This window comes from Myotis yumanensis, unplaced genomic scaffold, assembly GCF_028538775.1.
Source record: "Myotis yumanensis isolate MYYU_CA2020_CCGP unplaced genomic scaffold, mMyoYum1.0.hap1 SCAF_8, whole genome shotgun sequence".
Taxonomy (NCBI): domain Eukaryota; kingdom Metazoa; phylum Chordata; class Mammalia; order Chiroptera; family Vespertilionidae; genus Myotis; species Myotis yumanensis.
This window is the reverse complement of record NW_027223759.1, coordinates 25453156-25469508: the sequence shown is the minus strand read 5'-3', so window position 1 is coordinate 25469508 and position 16353 is coordinate 25453156. Positions and strand designations below refer to the sequence as shown.

The 16353-nt window shown below is 39.2% G+C and overlaps 1 protein-coding gene across 1 annotated transcript in view; it reads left to right on the top strand.

The window, feature by feature from the left end:
• AP1S3 (adaptor related protein complex 1 subunit sigma 3) overlaps nt 1-11666 on the top strand; it is a 54132-nt gene extending 42466 nt beyond the window's left edge. Inside the window, exons 4-5 of the mRNA XM_070422240.1 lie at nt 1939-2076; nt 6747-11666. Coding sequence (XP_070278341.1) covers nt 1939-2076; nt 6747-6782 — 174 coding nt within the window. The 3' untranslated portion in view covers nt 6783-11666. The remainder of the gene's footprint in view (nt 1-1938; nt 2077-6746) is intronic.
• The last annotated feature ends 4687 nt before the right edge of the window (nt 11667-16353 follow it).

Genomic DNA, 16353 nt, shown 5'->3' with positions numbered 1-16353 from the left:
CTGAAGAACCTGCATTTAGGCTAAGGTTCCCCTGAAATGTTTTCTCTTCTTACTCTGTGACACATAGCCCTTGGGGTTAGACTCAAGAAATAGCCACAAAGTAGAATTTTAAAGTTTCTGTATGTGAAATAGCTGCTCATGGGTAATGTTCTCTATCATGCCAATAGAATTTGTGCATCCATTTCCCTTATGACCTAGAGATAGTAACTGTATATCCAAGTTGTGTGTGTATGTGCATGCCTAGTGTATCTGTGTGTTTTGTGTGTTTTTGGCTTTGCACTCCACTTCACCTTACCCCTATCCCTTGAACTGAGGTTCAGTAAATTAATTGCCCCCTGGCTGCTGGAGAGCCCCACAGGCATGGGGAGGGGCAGCTGCTCTGAGAGTGGGGTATGAGAAGTTCTCAGAGAACTTGCATTAGTATCAGGTTCACTTTGCAGAGCTCTGGCTGCTGGTTTCTCCTAATGAAGTTCCTGCCTATCTTGGATTCCTGGTCTATGCCTGCCTTGAACTCTGAGGCTACTGTAACTCCCAACTTCCTGCTTCTTCCAACTTCTGGTAACTGCTTACTTCTCCTACCTTCTTTCATGTGCATGGTGTCTGATCTGTTGTGCTTTCTTTTTATCTACATTGTTTAAAATTGCAAAGTACTGCATATTTTTACCTATCCTTCTAGACATAAACTTTTAAAAATAAAATGGGTTTGCATTATGGAATTGCATTATGCACATTATTTTGCAACTTTCTTTTTCCTCTTGCCTGATATGTCCCAAGCACTCCATAAATACTTCTTTTTTTTAAAAAATGAATTTATTTTCTAATTACAGTTAACATACACTATGATAGTAGTTTCAGGTGTACAACATAGTGATTAGGCATTTATATCCCTTATGAGGTGATTCCCCCGATAAGTCTAGTACCCATGTGAAATACTTCTTAAACAAATGTAGATGGATGGGGACAGGGGAGACAAATCATCAGAGATGGAGGAAGAAGACAGACCTTGAATGGGATCACCACAGGCAGGGAACAGGAGAGAGGAAATTTTCAGGGATGAGATTGGTGAAGAGTTTCCAAAGCTCCAGTCTGCTGAGAGGTAGGGGTCAGGGAGGACTGAAATCTTGTCGTTCACAGACCTTCAGGAGGGTGTGGAAATGGAAAGTTAGGTGTCAGAGAGTTGAAGGAAACAGCAAGGAGAGTCCCTGAGTGGCTGTTGGGTTAAATAATTGGAAATGAGCTTTATTTGAATTATGGGGAGTAGTCTTACCACTGCTTCACGTGACCAAATGTATCAGACTGTTCTGGTCTATGGCAGTGTCATTGGTTCCCCACATGTCCAGCATCATTAGCGTCGCCTGGGACCCCGTTAGAGGTTCAAACTCTCAGGCTTAGCCAGGCACAGTGCACTAGAAACTCCAGCAGTGATGTTTTAATGCGGCTTCTGGGTGGTTTAGACATATTCTGAAGATTGAGAGCCACTGGCCTGTGACATAATTTTGAGAAAAATTAGCACAATTGAGGTCTGAAGTGTGACCTTCTGAGGGTCCTAAAACTAGGAGCCCTGACTCACAGAGCAGAGAGCAGGAGAAAGGAAGCACGGCCCCTGAGCCTGAAATATAGTGGGGCTCAGCTTTCATCTGAGCAGATCGAAATATGAGCTGGGCAGCCTCATTCCTCCAACGAGTCTCAAATCTTTTGTTGTGACATTAAACATTACCCAGGGACATGCTCTGCTTTAATGGAATGTGATTTTGCTACTTTTATTAAAGGCCTACAATTCCCTAGTTCAATTTTTCTGTCCTTAACATGCTACCTGATATTTTTATCCTTGGTATGCCACATGGGCGTTACTTGAAAAGCTCGAGACACTGGTATATGTTTCCCTTGATATCACTGCAGGTTTATCAAAACATTTGTTGTTGTTTTTTGTCCTACCAGGTCTGTGAACTGGATATTATCTTTAACTTTGAAAAGGCTTATTTTATCCTGGATGAATTTATAATAGGTGGAGAAATTCAGGAAACGTCCAAGAAATCTGCTGTCAAAGCCATTGAAGATTCTGATATGTTACAGGAGGTCAGTACTCAGTTTCTCATGCAGTGGGAAAAGATGATGATGATTATAATGGTGGTGGTGTTGATGGCGGTAGTGATGGTGATGATGGCAGTGATGTTGATGGTGGTGGTAGTGGTTGTGGTGATATTGGTGGTGGTAGTGGCAGTGGTGGTGGTGGTGGTAGATATGATAGTGATGGTGGTAGTGGTGGTAGTAGTGGTTGTGGTGGTGGTAGTAGTGGTGATGGTGGTGGTAGTTATGATGGTGATGGTGGTAGTAGTGGTGGTAATTAAATATTAGCCAACACTTATTAAGTTCTTACTCTGCTGAGTATAGTTTCCAAGCAACTTACATGTATTAATTTATTTAATTATCACAGCAACTCTAAGGGGTAGGTAGTATTGTTAGCCTCATTTGAAAGATGAGTAAACTGGGGCACAGAGAGGTTAAGTGACCTGCTGAACGTCACACAGCTACTAAGTGTGGAATAGAGATTTGAACCTAGGCACTTGGGCTCCAGAATCTTCACTCTTCATGTTTGAGCTTTTCAATGAGGTTACCTCCCTAACAAAAAGCTATCAAATACTTGGTGATATTCTTTATAAGAATAATTTTATGAGGGGTATAAAAACTTTCGTTGAAGTATCTGTGCTGCCCCAGAAAGGAGAATAGCAGCACATCATTATTTCATTTGCCAGGGCTATTAGAGCTTGATTCTTGAAGAGGGCATTTATCATTTTAATTAAAATTTCTTACACCTCCTCAGAAGGCTGTGTGTGGGCTCCTATTTGCATAAATTAATTGGGAATACCGAGGCTCGCTTGCCAAGGTATAAAAGGGCCCTGAAGCATCCATTTGTTTGTGCTCCTGACTCTGTGGTGCTCATATAAAGTAGAGTGGGGCTTTGCTTTTAGTTGTAGTCCAGATTGGCATAAAGGAACTTAACGCCATGAGTCCCTTCAGTTTTCCCAGGTATACTATAAAAAATAGTGCATCACTCCACTGGCCTTTGACCTCCTAAATGAGATAATCCAACCCAGCTCTGCTGCCTCTGGGTACTTCTTCCCACAGCATTCATGGGTCTTGCCATCTTTCTATTTTCATAACAGCAGGTCAAGAGATTCCAGGGTATTACAAAGTACCTTTGAAAAATTGGCATTAAAGCCATTCTTCCTACTGTTTTAAAGGAAAAAACTGATTAAATCAATAAAACAACCTGGGAAATGATTTCCCAGCAACTGTGTTTGCACGTCTTTGAGCTGATGACTTGTTCCTGCCTATCTAGGGCACCAGTTCTTGAATACGGAGAAAGACGTCTGTTTGAGTTTGTCTGTGCCAGCTAAAAGGCCGATGTATTTATTGCTAGAGGTGTTCTCACCTCAAAAAATGCACATAAACTTTCTGCTGTTTACTTGACTCTCTCCAAATGCTTTGGGAAGGGAATTTTACAAGATACTTGAGAAATCAGTGGTTTGGAAATTCCACAGAACAGCCTTTCTTTCACTATGCCAGGAGGTTGTTTATAATTCTATCCCAGGGCTCTTACTGTGAAGTCTCCTTGTAGGAGAAACAAACTTGCCTGGCCAGTGTGGCTCAGTGATTGAGCATGGACCCATGAACCAGGAGGTCAGGGTTTGATACCCTGTCAGGGCACATGCCTGGGTTGTGGGCTCAATTTCCAGTAGGGGGCATGCAGGAGGTAGCAGATCTTTCTCATCATGGATGTTTCTCCTCCTCTCCTTTCTTCTCTCTGAAATCAATAAAGATATTTTTTAAAATATAGGAGAAACAGACTTTAAACAGGGTCTTTTGGCACTTAGGGAATTAAAATTTTTTGAATTGGTGCCAAGACACACCTGTGTTATTTTGAACACCCCCTTTCCCCCACCCCCTAGGAAAACGTTTTAAAGAGCTTGCAGTGTATCTAGTATTTCTAGTTCCATTTAAATCTGGAAGCAGGTATTTCAAGAGAGAGCCCTTTCACAATTTTAAACACTAATTGGTAGTTCATGTCCCCTATGATTGAGTGGAAGGTCCTAATGAGTAGGTCTCGGGGGGCCCTCCTGTTAGCCCCTGTGTCCCCATAGTGAGCTGGCAATGCCACAACTGCCCTATAAATCTCGTTGATTTAACAGCACCTGCCAAATCGAAACAGCATTATCGGTATTCTGATACAGGCTAAGTCAATGAACATTTGGGGAGCTGGCTAAAAAATTGACTTTGTATATTTGGTTTGCTTTGTAAGTTCAGTCAGAGAAGTTTAAATGAATGCACACACGTAATATAATCACATAAAGAAAAAAATTACTGCTTTCTTTATTTTCTGTCCTTGGGACCTAAACACATATTTGTAGTTACTAAAGGTTAAGGGAGTAACCTTAAGATTAAAGTAATAACATTGTTTCACTTTTAACCCAACTGAAAACCTGCACGGAGCCCCTGCGACTTTCTCTAGACCCCTTAATAAAAGACTGTCTCCCCGTATATACACTCTTAAATCTCCAAGTGGTGAAAGCTTATTCTGAGTATACTAGGGCAAGACGTTGATAATGTGGAAGTAAATGAACAGTTTGATTGGTCGAGGATGGCTTTAGGCAGTATCTTATTTTGAAGGTAACAACTAAGAGTTGCAGATGACAGGTGCAAAGTGATTAGAAGGAAAAAGAAGATAGTGATCTTGAATTGCAGAGGTTGTAATTCCTGAGATTACCAATGGGGTTGACAAACAGATGTTTTGACCACAGAGTAAGAAAGCAAGTTTAGAAAAGAATCTGTTCCTACAAGCTCAAGACAATACCCACCTCATACATTATTGGCTCATGCAATTTGAGTAGCATGGCTCAGGAAGGGCAGCCACGCAGTCTTCAGCAGACTGAATTCACCAGTGCCGTTCAGTAGGGGCCAATGAATTGTGGAGTCAGTGAGGTGACAACTCCAGGGTATCTTAACTGCAAAGAAGAAGTAGCCAGACAATAAATATATTATAGAGGGTGTCAGGCATTTAATGATTGGTAACCATATGCTCTTGTTCTGGATTTTGCGATAGTTGTCATCTTTTAAAAATAAACCAGTCAGTGAAAGAAAAATACCATATGATCTCACTCATTTGTGGAATATAAAGAACATTATAAACTGATGAACAGAAATAAATACAAAGGCAAAGAAGCATTGAACAGACTGTCAAACTACAGCGGGAAGGCTAAGGAGAGTTGGGGGTGGGGGGAGGTAAGAGATCAACCGAAGGACTTGTATGCATGTATATAAGCATAGCCAATGGAGGAAAGACACTGGGGGGGAGGAGGGGAAGGGCATATGCCGGGGGGTAGGGAAGGCTAGGGGAAGGTCAATAGGGAAAAAAGGAAAAGGAGACATATGTACTACTATTTGTAATACTTTAAACAAGAAAATAAAATTTAAAAAAAAATTCACAATCTCCTGTCATTCCCCCACCCCCCTCATTTTCAAAAACTTTATGCCCAATTTTGTATTTGTAACTTTGTATTCCTTTTTAAGCGGTGCCACAAAACAGGCATGGGCCCCTGGCCAATGTGACACCCTTGCTAACTGTGAAGACATGGGCAGCATCTGTAAAAGGTGGTAGAGGGCAGAGGTCTTGGGGTGTCAGCTCTTATTGGCCAATGTTCATCTTCAAAGTGTAAGCACCTAACAGGGAAGTGTGGATGACTGACCACAGTATTTTCAGCAGAGGAACACTGGCATTCTAAATAGAGCTGGTGAAAACCAGTTAGAACACACCTGATTTGTAACCCTAGTATCTTCTGAACAATCTGGCTTGGCCTTGGCCTTCATCTGTTTGGCCCATGCTGGTTGATTGTCTTCCTGGCAGGGGCAAGCGAACCACATGTCCTGGGGTTCAGGCTTAAAAATGCATTGAGTGTCACAGATTGAGCTGTCAAAGGCAGTGGCGTTACCTAAGTCTCGCCCCTTGATCTATCTTATTGATTTAACCCAGAACCCAATGTGTTGCACACACAGATATTACAGGAAAGAGTGCAAGAGAAAAGCCCATCCATCGTGCATGGTATGGACTTGCAACATCACCGTAGCTTTGAACTCTGCCTGTCATTGTGAAGCCACTCGAACATTTTAAAAGTCTGGACAAAAACCATGGCCTTGTGGCATGTCACAAACCTGGTAACGGTTGAGGAAGATGAAGAAACATAATTGTATACTTTGGAGGAAAGCCTCCTCCAGATACAAGGCAGGAAATCTTAAGACTTGTGGTTGTTTATTCGTTATATCTTGGCAACAAGTATAAGGAAGATGTTCTGTACAATATCTGTAACGCTAAATATGTTCCACAAATAGAATTGGATTTCTCTCGTACATGTGCCTGGCATAGTCCTCGTGATCGTTTTAGCAGGCGCACTTCTCTGAAGTCAGCAGTGATATCTTGCAGCTGTTGCTTTAGCGTTGCTCTTGCCGGACATTCATTTTGTGATCCAGCTTGATTTCTCCTCAGTTGATCGTTAGTTCAAGCCCTATGGGTGCGTATACGAATGGTACTCAAACTTGGAACCATTCTTCTTGATCAGAATGCAGAGATTTATGTCCACACGAACTTTTCAACACTACCTTTCAGTAATGGCAAAGGAATGCGGAACAGACTTCACAGTCTGCTACAGGATGTGGCTTGAGGGAAGCTGTTCTAAGTTGCTTTTCTCTTGCAGACCCTGGAAGAGTACATGAACAAGCCGACGTTCTGACTGCACCTTCTTGAAGTCTCTGAGTGCTGCGTGCTCTGGCCTTGCAAAGAAGCAGCGCCCCGCCTCCAGTCATTGGACGGAGCCTCCAGCACCATGCCAAAAATAACTTAAAAGGGATTTTTTGTTAACTAGCAAAATTGAAAGTTGTTTAACATATTTATCATTATTACATGCCTGTATTATACTGTATATGACTTATTGTAGCTCTGGATGTTCACACAACAGCCTCATGATTCAGTAGATTTGAACATTTGTTTGCAATGTGTTAACTCCATGTAATTTTCTAAGCTAATTTAAATACATTTATTGTAGTATGTTTTTTGCTGCATTTGGTCCTCTACTGACAGGCTGAAAACTGTATTATAATAATCCGTGCTTTAGAATGTAAAGTAGCAATACTTTTTCTAAAGGTTTAGCTTTTAAAATTATCTGATTGATCATTCAAAATTATGTTAATAGTTCAGAGTTCATATGTAACTCTAGACATTTTTAAAAAATATATGATTTTATTGATTTTAGAGAGAGAAGGGAGAGGGGAGAGAGAGAGAGAAACATTGATTGACTGCCTCCTGCATGGCCCCCACAGGGGATCGAGTCCCCAACCCAGGCACTGAGCCTCCAACTGGGGCATGTGATCTGACTGGGAATAAAAATGGCAACCTTTTGGAGCACGGGCTGATGCCCAACAAACTGAACCATACCGGCCAGGGCAACGCTGGACATTTTAAATACACTTGATAATAATGACATTTCAGTCCAGATACAATGTATCTGATCTTAATGTCCTGAATTTATTTATTTTTCAGGGTTGGAATGAAGGAAAAGAACCAAAGATAGTATAAGAACCAAAGATAGTTGTGTTTTTGAGGCCTTGGAAGCTGCTCTCTTGGCTGAGATTTTAATTTTACCTTTTAATTTAATATAAGGGACAGTATAATGAGGTCATGTTTTCTACAAACTCTATATATTGATTAAGGTTTTAGACATCTGGAGATATAGTGTCTATAACTTATTTCCCTTATTATAAAAATAGTATAATAGAGGTAAATAACAAGAGTAATAATTGTTATTATTACTATTTTAATAATCTTTATGTTACGAAGCACTCTTAGTTGCTGGAGAGATTTTGTTTTAACTATGTTTTAAGGTATTTTTAAGATATTTGAAGACTTACTGATTATTAGGCTTACTTAGAGCATTTAATACAGGGTGGGAAAAGTAGGTTTACAGTTGTTCATATGGAAAATGATACAATTATAATAATAAAAGCGTAATATGCTAATTAGACCTGGTGGCCAAACAGCGGAATGACCATCCAGACAACCTTCCAGACGAAGCCTGGGGTTGCGAGGGCCGAACCCCTTGAATTTTGTGCATCAGGCCTCTAGTTAATAAATGATAATAATGTAATAAACTCTGTTTCTGATACAACTGTAACCCTACTTTTGCCCCACCCTGTATTATTGCTGTATGGTAGATGCCTTTCCTCCTCTTTTCTTTCCTTACCCCTGAAGAAAATATTTGCTGCTGACCATTATTATTGTGAATATGTCACAGCCATGCTTCCTGGAATGAAAGTTCTATATAACCAGGTAGTGAATGTGATCAGACCTTGTATGGAAATAGCTCGCAATGCTTTTATCTTAGTGCCCACTTCTGATGTCTTACCTGTGCACTTTCAATGTTAGTGCTGAGGTCTGGTATCATTCACACTGGAGTGGGTAGGGAGTGCTTTTTCTAAGAGTGTGCCTGCTATTGGATCCTCCAGGAGATCCCATAGGGTAAGCCTTTAGAGACCGTGAGGAAAAAATGTTCTCATTGAGTAATCTTGGCAGAGATATTTAGGGAAGAATGGCAAGGCAGCAGTACAGAAGGAAAAATGGACCAGTTCCTCAATATAACTATCATTAAATGGAAATAACTCAGATTAGCGTATGAAGTAATTATTGGGCTTTCAATATCTAACATTTCCTCAATTAATCATGTAATTACAATGACGGCATCAGATTGAAGTTTAACTATCATTTGTGATCACTTTGTTTACCTAAGTTCTTCAGTTTGTGGTTTAGCTTTCGTTGTTATTATTTGGTGGAACCCTATTTTTTTTTTTTTAAAAAAAGTCTTGTAAAGATGGACTTTGAACCTCATTTTAACATACATGGACAAAGTCCTGTATCATCTTCAGTAGGGCCACTGCCCAGAATTTCTCCATAAAATAGAGATTAGAGACCACCTACCTATAGACGGGGCTCCTCAGGCCCCGTCAGCATCACACCTAGAAAATGAACAACAATATGGCACGCTGGGGTAAATTTGAGGGATTTTGGAGACATCTTACATGAGCCTTGGTGAAAATAATCGTTATGTTTTCTTTGTATCGTATAATTATAATAAAACTACCAAGTGAAAGAAAATATAATAAATATTAAATTTTATAAAACATCCAAATAAAATGTTTTTTAAAATTTTAATTGAGGAACATGCGTGTGCTTTTAGGAATAAATTTTTTAGAAAAATCAGATTTCATGCTTGACATGAAAATTCCTGGTCAAGTCCCTTTAATTTTCTTGGTGCTTATCATCAAGTAGAAACCCCACAAGTAGGTGACAGCAAATGAGGGAAGAGTATTTACTGCTTTGTTCCTGTTGACTTCTTTCTTACCATTACCCACATTTTGATAATCTAATCTCTTTACCCATAGTTAATGAAGCAGATAGTTCTTTAAAACTAGTAACCCTGTTTATTTCATTAACTTATGTAAGGTTGGAATTTATTGTGATAAAGCAAATTAACTTTTAATTTATTCAAACTATTTTTCCCATACCAAATTTCCTAAAATCATGATACAACTTTTCTTCAAACATACATAGATGTTCTTCTGAACCTATAATTCTTCTTTAGAATTCATATGATAATTCCCATGAAACATCACTGGTGAACTGCGTTTAACTTTACTTTTTGGGAAATGCTAATACATTTTTTTCACATGGTTCCCACAATTTTGGATTAAATTCAATCAGATGCTCTGGAATGTAAGTAAAGCAAGCCAATGACTATTTATCAGTAACTTGCAAAACGAGGGTCATTAATTTTTTTTCTTCAATTTTTATTTAAATCTTGACCAACTTGAAAAACTCTATCCATAGACAGTGAACTTTGGTATTAAACAATGATAATCTATTTTGTCAAGTAAAGCAAAAAACAGGACTGTAACAGTAGAGCTGTATTAGATTCACCTTTTGGTAGTACTATTGTTATCAGTGGAAGTGGAATTCTTGGGGTGCCGTGAGGAAAAGAATTTCCTGAGGCCCCCACAGAAGAATGGGGTTTTGTGGAAAGCTTTATTGATGATGTAATATTAAGGGGACCTCCAAGGTCCCATCTCTGTCCATCTCGCCATGGACAAAGTCTAAACCTGTCTTCAGTAGGGCCAGAATTAAGGCCATTGCCCAGAATTTCTGTTCCATATTAGAATTCAGTCCAGTCTAGTCCAGCATCCTGTGTGTGGAGTGAGCGTGGCCATGGGCCATGTGACTACTAAGGCCACATGGCTATGAAGAGAGAACAGGCAAGTACATGGGTGAGTATGGGTCGTGGAGCAAAGAGAGAGCAAGAGCAAACAAGAGGAATGAGCATGAAAATTCATTTGCCTGGGGATTTTTACCAGGAAATTTCTTCAAACTAACCAATTAAACTCAAGATTTTGCATACTTTTGATGGGGTCTACCCCCTAGCCAATCCATTGTTCCCGAGGCTAAACTGACAGGCCAGCACCTTCTGTGTGTCACCTGGACTTCACCCATCTCACCCCTTTGTTCAATCCCTCCCCTCAGTGGTCTGCAGGGAATGGATCCATGGTTCCTTAAGGAGTGTGAAGCTGTGCTTCCTGGTGAAGCTGCCCAGATGACCATGCTTATAATGTCTGGCCTCTCCTTTGCTCTCTTTCCTTTATTAATATTAACTAGCTAATTTCAAGGAAACATTATTTAATATAGAATTTAGGCCTACAGATGAACTTTTATTTTTGTTAAATTCTTTGTGAGTATACTCAGATATTAATTAAATCTCAAGGTTTCCACCTTGCATTTCTGCTATCAGTACTAACTTATGTAGTGTTTCCATCATAACTTAATCGTTTCAAAGTGTTCATTTGCTATTTTGTCAACCAGCTTGTTTTGCTACTTTACAGAATAGATAAGGTTTTAAACCTTTCTCCTTAGCATAGTTCCTAACAAGGGTAGATTAATCAGAGATGATACAGTTATGATTTAACTGTCCTCTAAATTAGAATTATCTTCATGTTATTGACATGACCCCTATCTGTTTACTAATAATATTATTCCAAAGTGGCGCCTTTTCTCTTTCCTTTGGAAATGTTGAGAGTGTCCAGGGAGGCTGGTACAATGAGCAACTCCAACTGTGTCACTTATGGGGCCTTTGCTTTGTTAGCAGAACCTCAGGAGCCACATCCACTAGGTTTATGAGCTACACCCGACATGGTTGTATAACTAACTTATAAGAGAACTTTGATTCATATTTTATACTTGCAGATGTTTGAAATGTTCATTAATCCTGTGTGTAAAATGGATGTTTAGTAGAAAGATGTCAGCATAATTTACCTGATAATATTTTGAAGTAAATAAAACATTTAGGCTGGGGAAAAGAAAGAATTATGAGAACACTTGGTTCCAAATGTGAGATAACCCTCATACGGTTTCAATGGTGACTTAAACTTTAAGAAAAATATTTTTTGGAGGGGAAGAAATCTTTTGAATTTTTGAAGCCTCCAGTTTTAATAAAGTGTTTCTTTTATGGTGGGAAAATATCTGTAAAATTTAAGATGACATAAATGTGAAGAATAAAGAACTAATATGGTTGTAAAAAGGGGTTTGTGGTTAAAAATTGTTTCAAAAATAATTTGGGTCATTTGGAATTTTTAGAATGTTATAAAAGTACATTTAAAAATTAAGTATAGTGAAGAATAATTTTGAAAACAATGCAGTCAAAATTTGAAAGTATTAAAATACATATTTTTATTACTAAAATAAACTTTTAAAAAGTCAAACTATAAGTATTAATTTCACTTATGTAGAATTAAATAACTTTGGAGAATCTAATGAACTGAGTAAATTATATTTTTCTGTTTTTATAAATAAGTATCTTTTAAATTCTAGAAAAAAATTTTTATAATATTTTATCAAGAGTTTGACTTTGGCTAATTGTAACATGAAAGGCTAAACTGAAATGGTGGATGGATGAATAAATAAATCAAGGCACATAAGTTTTTAAAAAGTGAATAAAATCAATTATGTTCTACTTGCAATACCTAACCTCATGGGATATAATAGTCATAGTTGTAAAGAAAACTATTTGTACATACTTTATTAGTTGAAAACTTAATTTAAGATATAAGAGAATAGAGCAAGTTAGTATGAAAGAAAATTTAAATCTTATGCATACTATAAAGAATGTCAAGAATGATGAATCATAAAGCAAAAATCAGAATAACTCATTATTTTAGGAAGTGTTACATTTGTAGATATTTTTATTCCAAGTCCTCTCTGCTCTTGCATTTTATATTCAAAATATTATGAGATAAAATAAATAATCAATACATTTAGGTACTTTTCTGAGACAGCCATCCAAATACTATTCAAATATAAATTGAACTCGTGAACTTTTGAGTCGATGGGAAATAGTGGCTTAATTTTCTTTTTCTAAATATATATGATTTTTAGCCATCAGTCTCTCAGAGCAAGCAAGTGGGCCATAACTCACTGGTTGGGATATTCTGAGCCAAACGACTAAATATCATATTTACGATTGAAGCATCAAAATGAACTAGGAATTGGGGGACTTCATGATGGTCCTGGATGTCCCACCAACAAGGTTCATGAACTTGCTCTTTGGAATGAATAGAATGTCAGAGTCAGATGGGAACATGGAAGTGAGCTAGTCTGAACCACTCCTTAAACACGAGAGGGAAGAATAATCAGCACATTAACATTTATGCTTTGATCGGGTCCCAGTGCTAACCATTTGTTTAATTAAACCTTGTCTTGATCAAAGTGTTCCCTCATGAAAGTATTTGATGAGCCTGTATACTCGTATGAAATACAAGCCTAATGACATTCAAACCTGTTTTTCACCCTTTTAAATGATCAAGTGAAGTACATTGAGTGCACTTTAAAAGAAGGGTACCATTTAGGAGGAGACAGAAGTGCTACTCCTGGAATGTAGATAAAGGGTGAATTACCAAGTTTGTGTTTAATTTTGGAGGTGGAATTTCTTACATGTTTCATATTTTCCAGTGTTGAATAAAGGGACTGATAATCTTGGGGGGGTGGGGGTGGGTGGGGGAAATCGTTGATTCTGTGACTATTTTCTGCATTTAGCTAAGGCTTACCATTTCGACCTTGTTTGAATCTACCTATGAAATAGCACCTTCACGTTTGAGCCAGTGCTGAATGAAAAATGAGGCAAATACCAGCTGTTTATTTATCCAATCATTTGCTGTTTCCTCCAGGGCATAGAGCTAGACTTCATTTCCCAGACTCGTCTGAAGTTTGGTTTCTCTATGGAGGAATTATGGCCAGTAGAATGTGGGTTGAAATAACATATGCCCAACTGCAGGCCTGACTCATAGGCATCCTCCCACATATCACCCTCCATTCTTTCTCTTTTCCTGTTTGCAGCTGAAGGAAAATACTCCAGGATCCAGAGAAGGCAGAGCCATGAGATGGCAGAAACCTAAAAAAGGTCACCAAGAAAGCCAACCCAATAGGAATAGCCACACTGGATTGAAATGTGTGTCAGAAATAAGCTTATGTTGTGCTAAGCCACTGAATTCCTGGGGTTTGTTACAGCAGTGAGCCTGCCCTAATACATGAAACAATTATGGGCTACGATCAACAGGGTCCGGATACATGTAATCAAGTTTATTTTCAGAGAATGAAAAGAATATAGCAACTTCTAGAGTTAATACAAGTAACTAATACCAGCATCAGACACACAGTAAAATATCAATAAATATTTGCTATGTAAGTTGGATAATGAGAGACTAAATTCAACATGGCACTTAATTGGCTGCAGGTGCTCCTATGATATCAGTAATGTGATCAAAATTAAAACTGAGCACCTACTAGTGGTACCATAAAGATACGTGTTGTTTCTTGTGGAAAAAACAACAACTAGAAAACAAGTAGGTTGGGACCAAAAGTTGATCTATCACATTTCCAGGCCAGCCTGAATGTAATATATTTATGTGAGTGACACTAAGATTTTATGCCAAAGCCATTCATCTGGGTGGCAAATAATATTGTTGGTAGAGCCATTTGAGGAGATACGTCATTTTCTCTGATTAAAATGTGTACAGGAAAGTGTTAACTCATCAGGTCTGGTTGCTCAAACCCTGCATAGTCCAGATAAAACCTGCCTCCAGAGCAGACTGCCTCTAGGGAGATAAACTCTAAGCCTTTGGAATGATTTGCCAGATAAGAGTGTTTCTGCATGCCTGAGGGCTTGGGCCAGGCTGTACAATTATTATCCTAACAATGTGATTTATGGGTTTTGCTCTGGGTGGGGGGCTGGAGCTGAGCTCAGTCACATGAACTCCACATGCCTATATGACTAACCTGCTGCCCCCCAAAACCCCCTGGATACCAAGGCTTGATGAGCTTCCTTGATGGCAGCACTTTGTATGCATTGCAGTTGGCTGCTGAGATTCAGCATATCCCTGCGCTTCCTGGACCTGTCCCATGTGCCTTCTCCCTTTGCTGATTCTATTCCATATCCTTTACTGAAATAAACAATACTTGTAACTATAGCAGCTTCTGAACCCTGCAAATCCCAATGAATCATCAAGCCTGAAGGTGGTCTTAGGGACCTCCTTCCCCAATTCAGATGCTATGATCAGTTGTATGGTATGTGAAAACCAATAATTATGGAGACCAGGAAGGGGAGAATCTGGGAAGGTGTTTTGGAGGTGAAGTGTAATGGGTTTTTTGAGAAGGTTGCATCTTTCCACTTTATCAGGATTGTGGGTTAGAAGCAGAATTGACATGGCTGGGGGCACAAAGCCTTGCTTCTTCTGATACAAAATGAAAGGGGGTGAAGTAAACAAAGAGTATATATATATATCTGGCAACTTTGCAGATTTGGGAACAAAGAAAATATATATATATATATATATCTGGCAACTTTGCAGATTTGGGGGCTCTAACTTTGCTCAGGGAAGCTTGCCCATCAGCCTTGCTAGGTTGGCCCCTCTGGCAGCAGGAAAGGTAGACCTGCATGGGAGCAAGTGGAGAGGTGGCCTTTGTCAACCTTGGTGGCTGTCCCCCCTCTAAGACCAAGAAAATCTCTTTACGTATCCCATTTGATCAACTCTTGCAGTCAGCACTTAGAATCTCTGAGTTGATTAATAAGGTGGGTTTTGGACCTGGAATTTCAAGGTTCATATCCTGAGGCTGCTACTTGCCTGAGGTGACTTTGGGCAGGTAACTTCTGCCTGCCTCAGTTTCCTCATCTGTATCTGGACAGGGTCTGGAACTTAGTACGTGCTCAATAAATGCCAGCTGCTGGTATGGCTTTCTATTCTGGGTCCATCGATAAGCAGCAGAAGAGCTATCCTAACTCTATTGTTGGGAAGAAGAGTTAAGTTGCCAAAAATAGCTTCATGGAGCTGAAACAAAGAAAAAGGATGGAACTGGGTCAGCATTTTATAAGTGGATGACAGAAATTGCACTTAAATACCATTTCTTACCTTTTTATTCAAGGAAGAGGATTTCTTTATAGCTAATAGGTTGGGGTGTGTCCACTGGAGGTTTTTCCTCTCCTCCCTCCTACCTCCCCCTGCACTCCTCTCCTGACTCCTGCCAGGCTGGGATGAGCTGGCTAGGACGAATTTCTTGCCTCATTGGACAAAGCAAGCGGGAGGCTAATATCTCCCCTGAGGCCAAGAGGGCAAATCTGACAAAATAGAAACTTTAACCGTGGGGAAACTCTAGTTTTAAAATAGTTTCTTCCTTTGACATATTCAGGATAATCCCCAAATGATAAAGCTTATTGTCACACAGATTTGAAAGGCCATGGGCAGGTCATGTTCCCCAGAAACTTAATGTCTTCAGTGCACTGAGGGGTCTTATATGACACAATGATGTTGCCCCTCCACAGTGCAGAAAAAAAAAAAGCATAATGAGGCATTTCATTTTTCTGGGGTAATGGGCTCTATTTCTAACCTTAACTATTTTAGCAAGATTGATATGTTTTAAAAAAAATGAATAAGAATTCCTAGCAAAATTTCTTTGTCTTTAACAAAAATTCAAATTATATTTAACACAAAATGAAAGCTAAAAAATAACACCCAACGTTGGATGACACAGGTAAACAGCATACCTTTTGTTAGTGGGTATAAATGACATTACAGTGCTCATAGCCTTTGACCCAGGAATTCTGAGACTGGCCCATGGGCCGAGTCCAATCCTTGGCTTGATTTTGTATGGCCCTCAAGGTAAGGAAGGTCTGTATAGTTTTAAAGGGTTTGTTACAAGAGGAAAAGGAAGAGGAGGAG